The following is a 17,081-nucleotide window of genomic DNA, read 5'->3' as shown; positions in this document are numbered from 1 at the left end:
AATCATCCCATTTTTGAGCATCCTTGACCGTGCATGTGCGACTACAACCAAAGTCCAATTGCATCATTCTATAACGTCTTGAGACACTTTGCGTGGGTATCAGTGTCCGCAACATCTGAAGCGAACATTTTAGTCACTGGAGTCGTCGGTTTAGTGGTGATGATGATTAAGGATGATTTAAATATATACAGTGCCTTCAGAAAGTATTCACACCCCTTGACTTTTGCCACATTTTTGTGCGTTTAAGCCTGCATTTAAAATGGATTTAAGTGGATACATTTCTTTTGACAAATTAATAAAAAAGGAAAAGCTGAAATGTCTTGAGGTATGTGGCAGGGTCTACAGTCAATCACGGATTACAAAAAGAAAACCAGCCCCATCACGGACCAGGATGTCTTGCTCCCAGGCAGACTAAATAACTTTTTTGCCCGCTGTGAGGACAATACAGTGCCACTGACACGGCCCGCAACTAAAACATGCAGACTCTCCTTCACTGCAGCCGACGTGAGGAAAACATTTAAACGTGTTAACCCTCGCAAGGCTGCAGGCCCAGACGGCATCCCCAGCCGCGCCCTCAGAGCATGCGCAGACCAGCTGGCTGGTGTGTTTACGGACATATTCAATCAATCCCTATCCCAGTCTGTTGTTCCCACATGCTTCAAGAGTGCCACCATTGTTCCTGTTCCCAAGAAAGCTAAGGTAACTGAGCTAAACGACTACCGCCCCGTAGCACTCACTTCCGTCATCATGAAGTGCTTTGAGAGACTAGTCAAGGACCATATCACCTCCACCCTACCTGACACCCTAGACCCACTCCAATTTGCTTACCGCACAAATAGGTCCACAGACGATGCAATCTCAACCACACTGCACACTGCCCTAATCCATCTGGACAAGAGGAATACCGATGTGAGAATGCTGTTCATCGACTACAGCTCGGCATTTAACACCATAGTGCCCTCCAAGCTCGTCATCAAGCTCGAGACCCTGGGTCTCGACCCCGCCCTGTGCAACTGGGTACTGGACTTCCTGACGGGCCGCCCCCAGGTGGTGAGGGTAGGCAACAACATTTCCACCCCGCTGATCCTCAACACTGGGGCCCCACAAGGGTGCGTTCTGAGCCCTCTCCTGTACTCCCTGTTCACCCACGACTGCGTGGCCACGCATGCCTCCAACTCAATCATCAAGTTTGTGGACGAGACAACAGTGGTAGGCTTGATTACCAACAACGACGAGACGGCCTACAGGGAGGAGGTGAGGGCCCTCGGAGTGTGGTGTCAGGAAAATAACCTCACACTCAACGTCAACAAAACTAAGGAGATGATTGTGGACTTCAGGAAACAGCAGAGGGAACACCCCCCTATCCACATTGATGGAACAGTAGTGGAGAGGGTAGTAAGTTTTAAGTTCCTCGGCGTACACATCACAGACAAACTGAATTGGTCCACCCACACAGACAGCATCGTGAAGAAGGCGCAGCAGCGCCTCTTCAACCTCAGGAGGCTGAAGAAATGAGTGCCACCAAAAGCACTCACAAACTTCTACAGATGCACAATCGAGAGCATCCTGTCGGGCTGTATCACCGCCTGGTACGGCAACTGCTCCGCCCACAACCGTAAGGCTCTCCAGAGGGTAGTGAGGTCTGCACAACGCATCACCGGGGGCAAACTACCTGCCCTCCAGGACACCTACACCACCCGATGTCACAGGAAGGCCATAAAGATCATCAAGGACAACAACCACCCGAGCCACTGCCTGTTCACCCCGCTATCGTCCAGAAGGCGAGGTCAGTACAGGTGCATCAAAGCTGGGACCGAGAGACTGAAAAACAGCTTCTATCTCAAGGCCATCAGACTGTTAAACAGCCACCACTAACATTGAGTGGCTGCTGCCAACACACTGACTCAACTCCAGCCACTTTAATAATGGGAATTGATGGGAAATGATGTATCACTAGCCACTTTAAACAATGCTACCTAATATAATGTTTACATACCCTACATTATTCATCTCATATGCATATGTATATACTGTACTCTATATCATCTACTGCATCTTTATGTAATACATGTATCACTAGCCACTTTAACTATGCCACTTTGTTTACATACTCATCTCATATGTATATACTGCACTCAATACCATCTACTGTATCTTGCCTATGCTGCTCTGTACCATCACTCATTCATATATCTTTATGTACATATTCTTTATCCCCTTACACTTGTGTGTATAAGGTAGTAGTTTTGGAATTGTTAGCTAGATTACTTGTTGGTTATTACTGCATTGTCAGAACTAGAAGCACAAGCATTTCGCTACACTCGCATTAACATCTGCTAACCATGTGTATGTGACAAATAAAATTTGAATTGATTTGATTTTGAGTCAACAAGTATTCAACCCCTTTTTTTCTGGCTAAATAAGACCAGGAGTAATAATTAGCTTAAAAAGTCACATAATAAATTGCATGGACTGACTCTGTCTGCAATAATTGTGTTTTACAAGATTTTGAATGACTACCTCATCTCTGTACTCCACACATACAATTATCTGTAAGGTCCCTCAGTTGAGCAGTGAATTTCGAACACAGATTCAACCACAAAGACCAGGAAGGTTTTCCAGTGCCTCACAAAGAAGGACACCTAGAGGGGTAAAAAAAAAGCAGACATTGAATATCCCTTTGAGCGTGATGAAGTTATTAATTACACTTTGGATGGTGTATCAATACACCCAGTCCTACCTAACTTAGTTGCCGGAGAGGAAGGAAACCAGTTAAAACAGTTACAGAGTTTAATGGCTGTGAATGTAGAAAGTTGAGGATGGATTAACAACATTGTAGTTACTCCACAATAATAACCTAATTGACAGAGTAAAAAGAAGGAATCCTGTAGAGAATACAAATATTCCAAAACGTGCACCCTGTTTGCAACAAGGCACTAAAGTAATATTGAGAAAAATGTGACAAAGCAATTCACTTTTTGTCCTGAATACAAAGTGTTATGTTTGGGGCAAATCCAATACAACACATGGAAGAATTTTGAAATGAATAATGGGCAAATGTTACACAATCCAGGTCTATAATGCCTTTAGAGGCTTCCCCAGAAAGACTCGCAGCTGTAATCGCTGCCAAAGGGGATTCTAACGTGTATTGACTCAGGGGGGTGAATACTTATCTAATCACGATACAGTATATTAGTGTTCTATTTTTCAGAAATGTTTTACAATTGTTCAAATTTTACTTCCACTTTGACATTACAAAGTATTTTGCGTAGATCGTTGACACACACACAAAAAAGACAATTAAATCCATTTGAATCAAAATGTGGAAAAAGTCAAGGGGTGTGAATACTTTCTGAAGGCACTGTATCTACCTACATTATTATTTGGTTGATTTGGATCAGTGGAGGCTGCTGAGGGGAGGGACGGTTCATAATAATGTCCAGGAATAGACTGAGTAGAATGGTATCCAAAACATGTGTTTGATGCCATTCCATTCACTCCATTCCAGCCATTATTAAGAGCCGTCCTCCCCCCCAGCAGCCTCCACTTGGATAAATACAAACAAACACACTAACACATGGAACAAACAGTCGTTTCTAGCACATGGTCATTTTCAACACCCGTCCCCTTGGGTTCTAATTGACACAAAAGGAAATAAATAAATACATAATCAATGACAAATCACATAAAATCACAGACATTATCACAATTATATGCACAAAATCACATCTCATACATACTGTATGTATCCCTAATATTTACAACATAGAGTTACACGCAGCAGTTCATGATTGTGTTCATGAACGTGATTGTGATTGCTATAGCAACCGGTTTTTGGTGTTTCTTCTGAATGTATTAACCTGTTTCAGCAGTTAATGTTCTTCTGATAAAGTGTTCCATGCATGTGCTCCTCTGTATGAGAAGGAGCTCCTATAGAGGTTTTTCATAGAGGGACCCTGCAGTTTCCCCTGGTGTTCCATGCATGTGCTCCTCTGTATGAGAAGGAGCTCCTATAGAGGTTTTTCATAGAGGGACCCTGCAGTTTCCTCTGGTGTCCCATGAAATGTGGATTTAGTGTTATTGATGACCACACATTGTCCACGGTTTTCCAAGATGTAAACCAAACCAGCTAATGGCTTTGTCTGATAAATTGAACGTATGGAGTTTGGAGAGAAGTACCCTGTGATTCATTATGTCAAAGTCCTTTTTCAGGTCAAGGAAGACTGCCCCGACCACATTTCCCTCATCCAGTGATTTCTTGATGTTCTGCAGTAGGACACAGCTTGCTGTTTCAGTGGAGTATTTTGGTCTGAATCCAAATTGTTCCTGGTGCAAGTACTGATGCTTATCCAGGGGCCTGTTGCACAAAACTAGGATAAGGGATTAAGCCAGGATATCTTGGTGATCCTGGCTCAATTGATCCGTAATCCGGTTGCACTAAAGATGGATAAGGGGCAGGAGGATATGTTATGGTATAAATTACCATGGAGATTTATTCTGTGGAGCTAGCCTGCTCCAGACCAGGCTAAATTCCAGGATCTATTTAATCTCATCCCTAATGTCAGTCAGCAGTCACCACAAATGGAAACCAATAGTTATTTCACTGCTCACTATACATTGTTATCACATAACTAGACCCACTGTTATTATTTAAACGTTTGTGATCATTAATTTCAATGATTTTGGATAAAAAATTATTTTTAGATGATGTTGCTATCATTAGATAATTTACAGTTTCCCATAGACTATAAGGCTATATATAAAATGATAGAATATTAGGGCCACAGAGGGGAAAAAAACAAGTCATAATATTGTAACCAGTTGTTTTAAAGGAGGACAGTTGTTAAAATGACAGATGTGGGGCATTTCGTGAAATTGTACTTCAGTATGGTTTCATAAACAAAGACATGCTGATGTGCCAGAATATTAAGTATCACATTGTCATAAGTATCAAAACTGTAAAAACAATATGTAGCTTTTCTGCAGAAAGAACCAGCCTCATAAATTTATGACTTTATCCTTTTTCTTCAGTGTGGCCCTAGTACTCTGTCATATAAACAAATACACATTCCATATGAATATAAAAACACAATGTGTAACATTATGTTCCTTTATTGAATAAGGACAAAACAAAGCAGGTAAACCATCAGCTCCTTTCGAAACTGAAGTCACAGTGACTCTACAAGATGGAAAGCACAGAATCCAAGCATATTATACAAAATGATACATACACATTCAAAGGTCTGTATATAACACACCCTGCATGTCTGCACACTAAAATAAATGCAGGACAAATCCATACACATCAACTGAACAGACAAATGAATGGATGCAGTAGCCTCCCTGCAGCCTTGTATTACACACAGTATACCGCACAAACATCATAAGAGGCCAAATTCGTCAAAAACGAACCCAAAAAACCCAAATTCCTCTGCCACCGCAGGACATATTTAACCAAAATTGAAAGCACACATACTAACTAAAATAATTCAACACATATTGGTCCCTCAGCAGCCGACCACTGTCGTCATCAGGGAAGATTGCCGGATTGTCCCAGTCCATGGCTGGTGGCACTCTGGGGGCCCTCTCCTTCCTCAGGCAGGCCACATTGTGGAGGACAGCACAAGCCACAGTAATATCACATGCCCTAACAGGGCTGACCCTTAATTTGTGAAGGCAGTGAAAGCGTGCCTTCAGGAGGCCAAAGGTCATTTCAACTCTGGCCCTGGTCCTGGCATGGGCATGGTTGTAGGCCTGCTGTGCTTCCTGGGGTCTGTGAAAGGTGTCAGGAGAAAAGGCTGGCAGCCATACCCCTGTCTCCCAGCAACACACCAGAGAATTCACCTGTCAACACAAAATCTCATCATTACTACCTCATAAACACAGTGATATTCTTGACACAGCCATGATGGTTATAAATAGGGGTTGTGTGGCTTACCTTGTGATAGGCACTGATAGATTTCAGAGGCCCGAAAGATTCTGGAGTCATGGACTGAGCCAGGCCATTTTGCCACAACATTGCTGATCACACAGTCAGCATTGCAGACCATCTGAAATCATAAGATGAGGAATATTACACCAATCAATGCACATCACTGGCAATGCAGAGTGTTCGTCAATGGACAATATCAAAAAGTTATGTTCACCTGAACATTAATGCTGTGAAAGGATTTCCTATTCACAAAATCGGCCTCATGGGCACCTGAGGGGGCTTTTATCCTTATGTGTGTGCAGTCCACTGCACCAATGACATTGGGGAAACCTGTCACACAAAGTAATGAGTATCCTACTATGTGTTAACAGTTGTCCTGTAATTTGTAGATCCTCTTACCTGCAATCCTATAGAACTCCTCTTTGATGTCACAGAGTCTTCTGTGGCCAGGGAAGGAGATGAAGACATCTGCTAATGCTTTGATAGCCAGACACACACTCCTTATTGTGCGGCAAATTGTGGCCTTGTTCAGCTGTTCTGCATCCCCCACTGAGTACAGGAAGGCTCCACTAGCAAAAAAGCGCAAGGCCACACAAACCATTTGCTCCACACTCAGTGCATGGCTCCGTGCAGTGCGGTGCTTAATCCTGGGACCCAGTAGTCTGCATAGATACCTGATGCCATCTGCAGAAAACCTGTATCTTTCATATAGATGGTCATCAGGGAAGGCCAGTGGGTCCAACCGGTCCCTGAAGACCCTTTCTCGCCTGAAGGCTCTCCTCAGCACAAGTGCTTCTTCATCCACCACATCTCGCACGAATGGGCATGCCATTGTCAGAGCAGAAAGGAACACACAATTTTGGGCCTTCATATAGGCTAGTGGCCACACCTGGTGCTGGGGGTGGGCAAAAGAGGGCGATGCCTTATAACGATGACTTGGTTGTACTGATTGCTGGGAAAATAAAAAAACCTTAGAAAGATGCCACCGTCCTGTGTGCTCACAATAAGAGCTCATATGTCATGGCTCACTTGACTTTACGAGAATATACCTAATTTTTATTTTGAGCTGTGTCATCTTCTTGGAGCTGGGGGAGGAAAGAAAAATAATGATTAATACATTTGTGTTACAGTTAGCATACAGTGTACATTGAAGGCATATCTCACCTCCCTCGCAAGTTTTTTTATTTCAAGGTCCAGTTTCCTAATTGTCCTCTTTTTTATTTCGGACTCCAGTGCAAGATTTTCTATCTTTTTCTTCTTGTACTGAATGTCTATGTCTGCCAGTTCTATTTGGCGCCGGAGGTGGTTGCCATACAACTTTCTGATAGCTTGTGAGCTCTGTGAACACAATACAATTAGCGCAGCTGGAATTTGGCAGGATGTGGTGTCCTTTTATTAATACGCACTATGTTGCCAGGCTGGTTTTCCCACTGTATAGCATCTGGGTCCTGTAAAAGAAATTAGATTTTTTGATTTTGATGAGGACTCCTCACCATTGTAGAGTAAATAGTACTTTCACAGTCTTAACATGATACCTCATGCCTTCTGGAATCCAGAGAGATGGTCTCCTCCTCATCATCGTCTCCATCATGTGCTGTTGCTGCTGCACTGGGGCCTTCACCCTATCACATTTAATCGGATTCATATTGAAGCTAGTAGACAAGACATGCCAGGCCTACAGTATGCCTTTGATGGAGTACTCACTGGATCAGCATCGTCTGGTGCTTGTGCTGGTGGCTCTAACAGGAACACAGTGCTGCCAGGCACTGCAAGGCAATAGGTAAACCAAAGTCAGACAGTCCAAATTGATTCAATATGAATGTGGTTGTATCCCATGTAGAGATGGAAGGACATACCTTGAATGAAGCGGGTGGCATCTTGGGAGGAACCTATGCTCGTCTCTTTCCCCCCAGGGATCCCCTCTAAGACGGGCCTGCCTTTATTTAGCTCCAAGGCCATGTCCTCTGCTGGGGTAAGGTCAGCCTTTGGTGACCCACCACCCGTGCCTTGTCTGTGGGTATTCTTTTTCACTGCTAAAACAGTACAGACAATGTGTGAGCAGGCACCTTCTGGGTACAATATATGCTTGTGCTTTGTTAAATATTAGTCAGGGACCATACCATTCTGCAGAATGTTCTTGTATTTGATTTTGACCTGCTGCCATGTCCGTTTTGGCCCGTTCATGTTTAATCTACACACACACACACACACACACACACACACACACACACACACACACACACACACACACACACACACACACACACACATTTAATGGAGTCACACTGCAAAAAATTACTTGGTATTTTTGTCTTGTTTTCAGTAAAAATATCAAAGAATGTATCATAGCTTTAAACAGTGTGATGGAGTTACTTTACACAATTTCACTCATATCTGCAGTGCATTTCAATTAAAAATTTAACCGTTTCATAATTACAGTACAACTGCATTTTTGGAGATGTGAATTAAATATTTGAATTGTAATTGTGATGTTTCAGCGGAGCGGTGAGTGTGTAATTGTGCACTACTTACGCATTCAGGCGGTCTGCAATACGTATGCCTCCATGAGGATTTGTGCTTCCGACGGGGAAAAGTACGCGGCTCTAGTTGCCATGGTAAATCAGTTCATCTGTGATCTGTGGCGGGGTCTATTTGAGTGAGCCGTGAGCGCGCACCTATCCAGGATTGGTTTCACCTGGCTTAATGAATCCGTGTCTGCTCATCCTGGCTTGGTCTTTGTGCAACCAATTAAGCCTGGACGCACATGTTTTGGCTTCATTGAGCTCAGCTGAGTCATTTATCCCGGATGTCTTAATTCTACTTTTGTGCAACAGGCCCCTGATATGACATTATCTGTTCTGCTAGGACTTTCTCCAACACTTTACATAAGACAGGCTCGAATACATCTGTTTGACACACATCTCTGTGTTCAAAACAGTTAGCTTTATTCACATCTCTGAGTTCAAAACAGTCAGCTTTATTCACATCTCTGAGTTCAAAACAGTCAGCTTTATTCACATCTCTGAGTTCAAAACAGTCAGCTTTATTCACATCTCTGAGTTCAAAACAGTCAACTTTATTGACATCTCTGTGTTCAAAACAGTCAACTTTATTGACATCTCTGTGTTCAAAACAGTCAGCTTTATTGACATCTCTGAGTTCAAAACAGTTAGCTTTATTGACATCTCTGAGTTCAAAACAGTCAACTTTATTGACATCTCTGAGTTCTAAACAGTCATCTTTATTCACACATAATGAAGCATTATTTATAAGACAGTTCAATTGAAGTCAGTTACACCCCTTACTGTTCAAAACAAACACAGTCAGATGCACCAAAAAGTACATAGCCTATTTGGAAACTCTAGAGTTTGGAACTGCCCTAGGCAATGATTAACTTGCACACAGCTGACCTAAACTATTTGTGAAATCCAGTTGACTTTATTCGGCAGTAAGCATTTGTCAGAGTCGCATGGGGTTATCTATTTTGTAGGGAAATGGGTGAACCAAAATGTTTGTTTTTTGTTCTATTGATTTGGTGTCTCGGCACAGTACACGGTAAGAGCTTCTGTTACGTGGCATCGTTCACTTCTCATTTTACAAAAAGTTTATTTCATTTTGTTGGCAATTTTGATTAAAATAACCAAGTGGACCTTATGCTCCCACGTTGTCTATGGGCTATTACAGATTACATTTCATACATTTCTAAGTGGATGGCATCTTTACTGCCATTCCATTACATGTGATCATTACATGGTAAAGGCCTTTCATTGGTGATGATGAATTTTCAGGGTCATTCACAAGCATTGGAATTGTTAAAGGGATGTTTCATTCAAAATGCAACTGAACATAAGCTTTTCTCACACCTTGGTTGTGGTTGAATCCCCAAGACAGATTTTGGATATGTGTTTTGCTTACTTGGGTATTTGATTGTCATGTTGTGTTTGGTCACTATCACCATAGGGCACAGTTCACAGTTCTGAAATTATGTCTAAAACACCTTACAAACACTGAAATACAATTCACAATACAAAAGTGTCCCTTTCTGATGAACTCGTCTGCATTAGGTTTTTGAAAAGTCCTACACTTTTGGATTGTGATGTATTTATGCATCACAACACCACAATTCAAACTGCGATAAAGTCATCTGAAATGGTTGTTATCTGCTTTACTGTTCCTGTGATAATTAGGCCAAGGTTACTCCATTTCAAAGCAAGATTCCCAACAAAGCTGCCCAAAACCCGTACTGAAACAAGGTTATTTTGACTCGGATGAAGAAACGTACCGACATGGCACGGTACTTTACTATGCCTGCGATAAAGGTTGGAAACCTGCGGTTGAGGGGTGGTGGGCGATGGTTAAGTGTGAGAACAGAAAATGGTCCCACACACCTCAGTGCATAGGTAAGTGATTTGAGCATTCTTTAAAAAAAAAAAAGTATCATGAATGAATTATGAGAACATTTGGTGTTAGAGATTTAAGTAGACTTTTAGAGTTCCTGCTGCCCTCATAGAGTACAGTGTGTACTGCTCACTGTTAATACCTGCATGTTGTACTGGGAAGTCACCAACAATCTTGTATTGCTTATTAACACGTTTTCTGTTCAGGTGAAGATGGAAACACTGTTGATGACTTTGTTTAAGCTTTCTTTTCATCATGTGTAGGGAACTTCTTGTACAACACCCCCCCCCCCCCCTTAAAAGACCTAGATGCACTATTGTAAAGTGGCTGTTCCACTGGATGTCATAAGGTGAAAGCACCAATTTGTAAGTCGCTCTGGATAAGAGCGTCTGCTAAATGACTTAAATGTAAATGTAAATGTAATTGCACTAGGTCACTAGTACTATCAAGAACTCTCCTGAAAGGGACTCTCCCAACTACATCACATGCTATCACAATACGTATCCAAACCCTGCCCCAAGTCCCCAGTTGTCCTTTGACAGCCCTGATTTAGTGTATATGGCCTTCTGGGCCGCCCTTAGGCTTCAGCTTTGTCAACACTAAATCCTGAGACTTTGGGTCAAGCACCGGGGTAAAACCTGACAGTGGAAAAGGTCTATACATCTTTATGGCACAGATAATAGACTAGTCCATCTACTTTGTCTACCTTAAGATAAATACAGACATGCTGTTTGGTTCAAACTCACTCTAGCTTTTCTCCCTCATTCAATAAGATGTTTATAGTTTTTTGTTTTTGTTATTCAGATGAGAACGACTGCATTGCTCCAGATAACCCTAATGCTAAAGTGACAACCCCTGGGGTGAATGGATGGTATCCCAATGGAAAACTAGTTAGGTTTAAATGTGATAGAACATATGAAATTAATGGCCTTATCACAGCTACGTGTGAGAATGGGACTTGGACAACATTACCACTGTGTGAAGGTGAGTATGTTCTCAGAGTTGTCTCTGTATAAAACCCTTGTTTAGCTCTACCATGTGATAGGATAACGATGGCATAACGATGACTTTTTGATGACATTTAATTAAACATTACATTCTGTATTTTTCCACATCTTTCACCACAGAGGGTGGCATTTAGTCACTGTATTGTCCTGCATGTTGTTAAACATTCAGTGACTGTCAGTCAAAGCAGCACGTGTCAGTGTTCCGCATGGGAAAGACTCTGTACATAGCAGCATGTATTAGTGTTCCGCATGGGAAAGACTCTGTACATAGCAGCATGTATCAGTGTTCCGCATGGGAAAGACTCTGCACATAGCAGCATGTATTAGTGTTCCGCATGGGAAAGACTCTGTACATAGCAGCATGTATTAGTGTTCCGCATGGGAAAGACTCTGCACATAGCAGCATGTATTAGTGTTCCGCATGGGAAAGACTCTGTACATAGCAGCATGTATTAGTGTTCCGCATGGGAAAGACTCTGTACATAGCAGCATGTATTAGTGTTCCGCATGGGAAAGACTCTGTACATAGCAGCATGTATCAGTGTTCCGCATGGGAAAGACTCTGCACATAGCAGCATGTATTAGTGTTCCGCATGGGAAAGACTCTGTACATAGCAGCATGTATTAGTGTTCCGCATGGGAAAGACTCTGCACATAGCAGCATGTATTAGTGTTCCGCATGGGAAAGACTCTGTACATAGCAGCATGTATTAGTGTTCCGCATGGGAAAGACTCTGTACATAGCAGCATGTATTAGTGTTCCGCATGGGAAAGACTCTGTACATAGCAGCATGTATTAGTGTTCCGCATGGGAAAGACTCTGTACATAGCAGCATGTATTAGTGTTCCGCATGGGAAAGACTCTGTACATAGCAGCATGTATTAGTGTTCCGCATGGGAAAGACTCTGTACATAGCAGCATGTATTAGTGTTCCGCATGGGAAAGACTCTGTACATAGCAGCATGTATTAGTGTTCCGCATGGGAAAGACTCTGTACATAGCAGCATGTATTAGTGTTCCGCATGGGAAAGACTCTGTACATAGCAGCATGTATTAGTGTTCCGCATGGGAAAGACTCTGTACATAGCAGCATGTATTAGTGTTCCGCATGGGAAAGACTCTGTACATAGCAGCATGTATCAGTGTTCCGCATGGGAAAGACTCTGTACATAGCAGCATGTATCAGTGTTCCGCATGGGAAAGACTCTGTACATAGCAGCATGTATTAGTGTTCCGCATGGGAAAGACTCTGTACATAGCAGCATGTATCAGTGTTCCGCATGGGAAAGACTCTGCACATAGCAGCATGTATTAGTGTTCCGCATGGGAAAGACTCTGTACATAGCAGCATGTATCAGTGTTCCGCATGGGAAAGACTCTGTACATAGCAGCATGTATCAGTGTTCCGCATGGGAAAGACTCTGTACATAGCAGCATGTATTAGTGATCCGCATGGGAAAGACTCTGTACATAGCAGCATGTATTAGTGATCCGCATGGGAAAGACTCTGTACATAGCAGCATGTATCAGTGTTCCGCATGGGAAAGACTCTGTACATAGCAGCATGTATTAGTGTTCCGCATGGGAAAGACTCTGTACATAGCAGCATGTATCAGTGTTCCGCATGGGAAAGACTCTGTACATAGCAGCATGTATTAGTGATCCGCATGGGAAAGACTCTGTACATAGCAGCATGTATCAGTGTTCCGCATGGGAAAGACTCTGTACATAGCAGCATGTATTAGTGATCCGCATGGGAAAGACTCTGTACATAGCAGCATGTATCAGTGTTCCGCATGGGAAAGACTCTGTACATAGCAGCATGTATTAGTGTTCCGCATGGGAAAGACTCTGTACATAGCAGCATGTATCAGTGTTCCGCATGGGAAAGACTCTGTACATAGCAGCATGTATTAGTGTCTGTGTTTCCACTGTCTTGGTTCTTTACAGAAGAAAAGGTCTTGTGTGGACAACCTCCTCCTGTGACCAATGCAGTTATCACTAGTGAATATCAGGAGAAGTTTCAAGAAGGCTCTAAGATAAATTATAAATGTCGGGATTCATATACTTCTGAAGGAACAAACTCTAGCGTTTGCCAATCTGGAGGTTGGACCACAAGTCCCAAATGCAGTAAGTGAAGTCCTGGCAATTAGAGACATCATTTTATAGTGTGACTCCTGTTTCCTTGGTTGTTTTATCTTCTGAACTCTTCTGAATAAATCATTGATATTTGTTTCCTGCCTCCCTCTCAATAGTTCGAACTCCATCCTCCACAGAGAGGGCCAGCACAGGTAAAAGTGACCAGTCATTTTGTATCTTAGGCAAGAACAGCTTTGTTTACCCAAATGGCAATAAACTGGCAATAGCAATATTGAACAATGTAACTGGCCAAACGAGATAAAGAAACCTGCAGGTTTCTTGTTTTGTGAGTGACATTTCTATAAGATGTTTTACATTGCACAAATTGTGCCCCCTAATATTTCTAAAACATCCCAGACTGATGAATCTATGAACATTGGGTCATTGACATCAGTTGAGGCCAAAACTGTATAGTTTGTAGGAACAGCCTTCAAGCTAATCTTATTAATCATGTAATGTTATTGTTATTAATGATGTCATGTGTGGAACAGGTGAAGGAGGCAGCAGTACTTCGAGGGACAGAGGAAATGGTGGCACATCTAGCGGAGGGGACCACAGCACATCTAGTGGAGGGGGCCACAGCACATCTAGCGGAGGGGGCCACAGCACATCTAGCGCAGGGGGCCACAGCACATCTAGCGCAGGGGGCCACAGCACATCTAGCGGAGGGGGCCACAGCACATCTAGCGGTAATCTTATCCGAATGAGAAATTCCATAAAAAAATATCCTAATTCCTTCCTCAGTTTAGTTCAGCCAGTCATAAATATTGTAACAAACCTGGCATTTATTAGACCTTTTGCCGTAATGATCTGTTCGAGGCCAGCTGCAGCTTAACTAGGTTGCACGTTACAAATTTAAAGGTAATTCCGATTGAGTCAACATATGCAGAGTTTACCGCAGAGTTTACCGTGAATGTAGTCTCCGCTAAAGCAGGAACATTGCCTTTAAATTTCATCAGGCTGTAATGCTGCATTTCCACGATACAGATTGATCAGACTCCTAAATTTCATGGCCTCAATCCAAAAACTAATGCAGGAAAGGTAAATGACAGAAAAAACAGCTGTAGAGTCAATATATTTATTATGTCTTGTGGTTTCCAATGTCTAATGTCTCATAGCAGCTTCATTTTTACAGATATCTGCTGTAACTGTCTCCAACAGGTGATGAGGCCTCACCCAATGTCAGACCCTCTGCCAGACCACAACCTGGTGGTCCATATTTACCTGGTAATTCAAGCTTTCTGTTTTCCACTTTTCAGCATTAGACTTAATATTATAATCTTATTTAGTGAACAAAACAGAAGCTAGTCCAGGAACACTTACTTAAATCTTCCAAGTGTGATGCTTTATAATTTGTTACAAGCCTTTATATTGTGTTATAACGAGACTTTAACCCCATCAGTGCAGAGACCCCATCAAAAATGGGCTTTTTTATTTATCTGACTTTCCTTTATCTGCATGTCCAGCCCTTATATTTCACCTCACAATGAAGTGTTTTGCCATTTTCTTTTTAGAACAACCAGGGTTACAAGTAAAACACAAAATCCAGGGGACATCCAGGGGTCGAATATGCTAATGACACATCTTATAATGCATTATAGTTGCATCATAATGCATTATATATGGATGCTTAAAGTACATTTTTTACCACAATTCCTTTCACCTGGAAGTGGCCTGGATTATGACCTGAAATGTCTCAGAACAATATGAGCATTATTTTTGTAATCCTGAAGAGCTGTATGTGTTGTTCAGTTGATAGGTGTGGAGAGAAGCCAACAGTTGATAATGGGGATTTTATCAGTGACTCTGACAGAAATCCAATGGCATTGACCTTCACATGCATTAACTATTATAAACTTGTGGGCCCAGAGCAAGTGGTGTGTCATAATGATCAAACGTGGTCAGAGCTCCCCATTTGTAAAGGTAAGTCAATTAATCACTTGCTAAAATTAGCAAGATACCATCACACATCTAATTGTCTTGTCTCATAATATATCAACCTTCGTTCACACTCTTATATCAACTCTTTATATACCAGCTCCCTGTACCTTGGACAAAAACAAAAGGACTTTTGACGTGCTGTATCTTACAAAAGATATGTTTGTGAAGGAAGGAGAGAGTCAGACATTTCTCTGTAAAGTAACTGATTCTTCGGGACGACCTTTTGTTGCTGATGTTCGATGTCAGAATGAACGAGTGACAATTGGCAGATGTACACGTATGTATGATGAACTACACACAACACAAAGAAACAGATTATACAGTTCTGAATTAACACAATGTTTTCTTTGTTTATCAATTGTTTATCATTTAGTTTAGTTTATTATGTTTAAAGTCGACTGTAAATGAGTCCCTAAAAAATATATTATCACAAACTCAATGTATAAACCTTCATTAATCACTTTTATATTCATTCTCTTTTTACAAAGTGGGCTGCAAACTGCAAAAAAGGGTTAAACATTGGCTGGATCTTACACAGGATATGTTTGTAAAGGAAGGACTTCAGACATGGAACTGTAAACAAACGGATTACAAGGGTCGTCGTCTTGTTGCAATTGTTGAATGTCAGAGAGGAAGTGTGGACGTAGGCGGTTGTAAGTCTAATGCAACAGTAGGAAAGAGAATATAATCAACTGAAACACATTCTACACAGGTTTTTTGTCAAGTGTGAACACATATTGTCTTTAAGTTACAATAGTTGTACATGTCAGTTACTGAAAATGATACTGTAAGCCTCATAAGAGACTAAATATTAACTACAATGTCATCCCATTTAGGTTACCAGCTAAACTAATATTTGGTAAGTGTTTATGGATCTCTGCACAGGTATTAAACTCAAGCAAACTTCAATGGAGGTTTTGTCAGTGTCAGATATACATGAATAGAATCAAGAAATGGTGAGGCCAGTCCCATAAATACTGACATTAGTTGTGGTGAGTCTCTTTCCTCTTATGTAACTTCAACAAGGTTGTGTATTTTCTTCACAGGCCTGGTGAATCAATGCAACAAACCCAAAGCTGCAGCAAATCCCCTGGAAGAGAGGATTTCCCACGTTGGCCAACAATCAAGATCATGATGTGTTTGATAAAGTTGCTTTTACATTTGGTTCATGATATGGAATCTGTCTCATAACACAGGGGGTTAGTAGGGGAGCAGAGAGGAAAGGAGGCCCACCATCTTAGGATAGGAGGCTGTCTGACAAGATTCAGACAGTCATTCTGAATGATTCAAAAGAAATGAAAAATACATGTTGAACATAATAATGGGAAGGTTGATGAAACAGTTGATCAGCAAAACATTTCATATTGATCCTCTATTCATTTAAAGCAGCAAACTACTGGTAGTCAATGGGAGTCAAATCAATAGAATGTACAGTATACAATGGACATGGATGCATGTAGAAAATGTCATGGCTTGGATCTATAAAAGAGATATAATTAGACGTGTGTGTGTGTGCTTTTATATGCCGTTATTGGTTTTACACCAATTCAATTCACTAACAAATGTGTCAAACACAACACACATCAACAGTTGACACTAACCAACAACTAAGTATCCAGAAGCATATTCAGTAGAACAAAAGACAGAAATGACTATTAAACAT

General features: G+C 41.6%; 2 protein-coding genes across 3 annotated transcripts; one reads left to right on the top strand and one right to left on the bottom strand.

The window, feature by feature from the left end:
* Positions 1 to 5,420: 5,420 nt before the first annotated feature.
* LOC135563063 (uncharacterized) lies at positions 5,421 to 8,769 on the bottom strand. 2 transcript variants are annotated; one of them, XR_010460259.1, is made up of 9 exons: positions 8,053 to 8,769; positions 7,789 to 7,965; positions 7,637 to 7,698; positions 7,468 to 7,554; positions 7,097 to 7,380; positions 6,982 to 7,017; positions 6,332 to 6,884; positions 5,939 to 6,050; positions 5,421 to 5,844 (listed from the first exon to the last, which is right to left on the bottom strand). XR_010460259.1 is itself a non-coding variant. In XM_065005925.1 (7 exons), exons 2-7 carry the CDS (start codon positions 8,114 to 8,116, stop codon positions 7,043 to 7,045), a joined length of 660 nt encoding a protein of 219 aa, XP_064861997.1. In that variant the 5' UTR covers positions 8,117 to 8,123; positions 8,465 to 8,769; the 3' UTR covers positions 7,026 to 7,042. The 2 variants fall into 2 exon arrangements, 1 of the variants encoding a protein (XP_064861997.1); XM_065005925.1 differs by lacking the exons at positions 5,421 to 5,844; positions 5,939 to 6,050; positions 6,332 to 6,884; positions 6,982 to 7,017 and having other exon boundaries at positions 7,026 to 7,270; positions 7,339 to 7,380; positions 8,053 to 8,123; positions 8,465 to 8,769.
* A 594-nt stretch (positions 8,770 to 9,363) lies between these two features.
* Positions 9,364 to 16,919, top strand: LOC115103328 (complement factor H-related protein 5-like). Its single transcript, XM_029624206.2, has 12 exons — positions 9,364 to 9,487; positions 10,120 to 10,332; positions 11,135 to 11,314; positions 13,289 to 13,468; positions 13,594 to 13,629; positions 13,969 to 14,166; positions 14,639 to 14,704; positions 15,230 to 15,400; positions 15,516 to 15,695; positions 15,907 to 16,071; positions 16,255 to 16,277; positions 16,465 to 16,919. The coding sequence occupies exons 1-11, from the start codon at positions 9,427 to 9,429 to the stop codon at positions 16,269 to 16,271; spliced, it is 1,467 nt and encodes a 488-aa protein (XP_029480066.1). The 5' UTR covers positions 9,364 to 9,426; the 3' UTR covers positions 16,272 to 16,277; positions 16,465 to 16,919.
* Positions 16,920 to 17,081: the final 162 nt, after the last annotated feature.

The sequence above is a fragment of the Oncorhynchus nerka genome, linkage group LG20, assembly GCF_034236695.1.
Source record: "Oncorhynchus nerka isolate Pitt River linkage group LG20, Oner_Uvic_2.0, whole genome shotgun sequence".
NCBI lineage: Eukaryota > Metazoa > Chordata > Actinopteri > Salmoniformes > Salmonidae > Oncorhynchus > Oncorhynchus nerka.
The sequence above is the reverse complement of the archived record's forward strand: the minus strand, read 5'-3'. Positions and strand labels throughout refer to the sequence as shown.

What these genes read in the sequence shown, in the direction of transcription:
- LOC135563063 (XM_065005925.1), bottom strand. Translation starts at nt 8,116, where the DNA reads ATGAACGGGCCAAAACGGACATGGCAGCAGGTCAAAATCAAATACAAG. An exon ending in TGCCACCCGCTTCATTCAAG is followed by an intron (nt 7,699 to 7,788) that starts GTATGTCCTTCC and finishes ATTGCCTTGCAG; the next exon opens with TGCCTGGCAGCACTGTGTTC. An exon ending in CACCAGACGATGCTGATCCA is followed by an intron (nt 7,555 to 7,636) that starts GTGAGTACTCCA and finishes TAAATGTGATAG; the next exon opens with GGTGAAGGCCCCAGTGCAGC.
- LOC115103328 (XM_029624206.2), top strand. Translation starts at nt 9,427, where the DNA reads ATGGGTGAACCAAAATGTTTGTTTTTTGTTCTATTGATTTGGTGTCTC. An exon ending in GTGTCTCGGCACAGTACACG is followed by an intron (nt 9,488 to 10,119) that starts GTAAGAGCTTCT and finishes TGTGATAATTAG; the next exon opens with GCCAAGGTTACTCCATTTCA. An exon ending in CACAGAGAGGGCCAGCACAG is followed by an intron (nt 13,630 to 13,968) that starts GTAAAAGTGACC and finishes TGTGTGGAACAG; the next exon opens with GTGAAGGAGGCAGCAGTACT.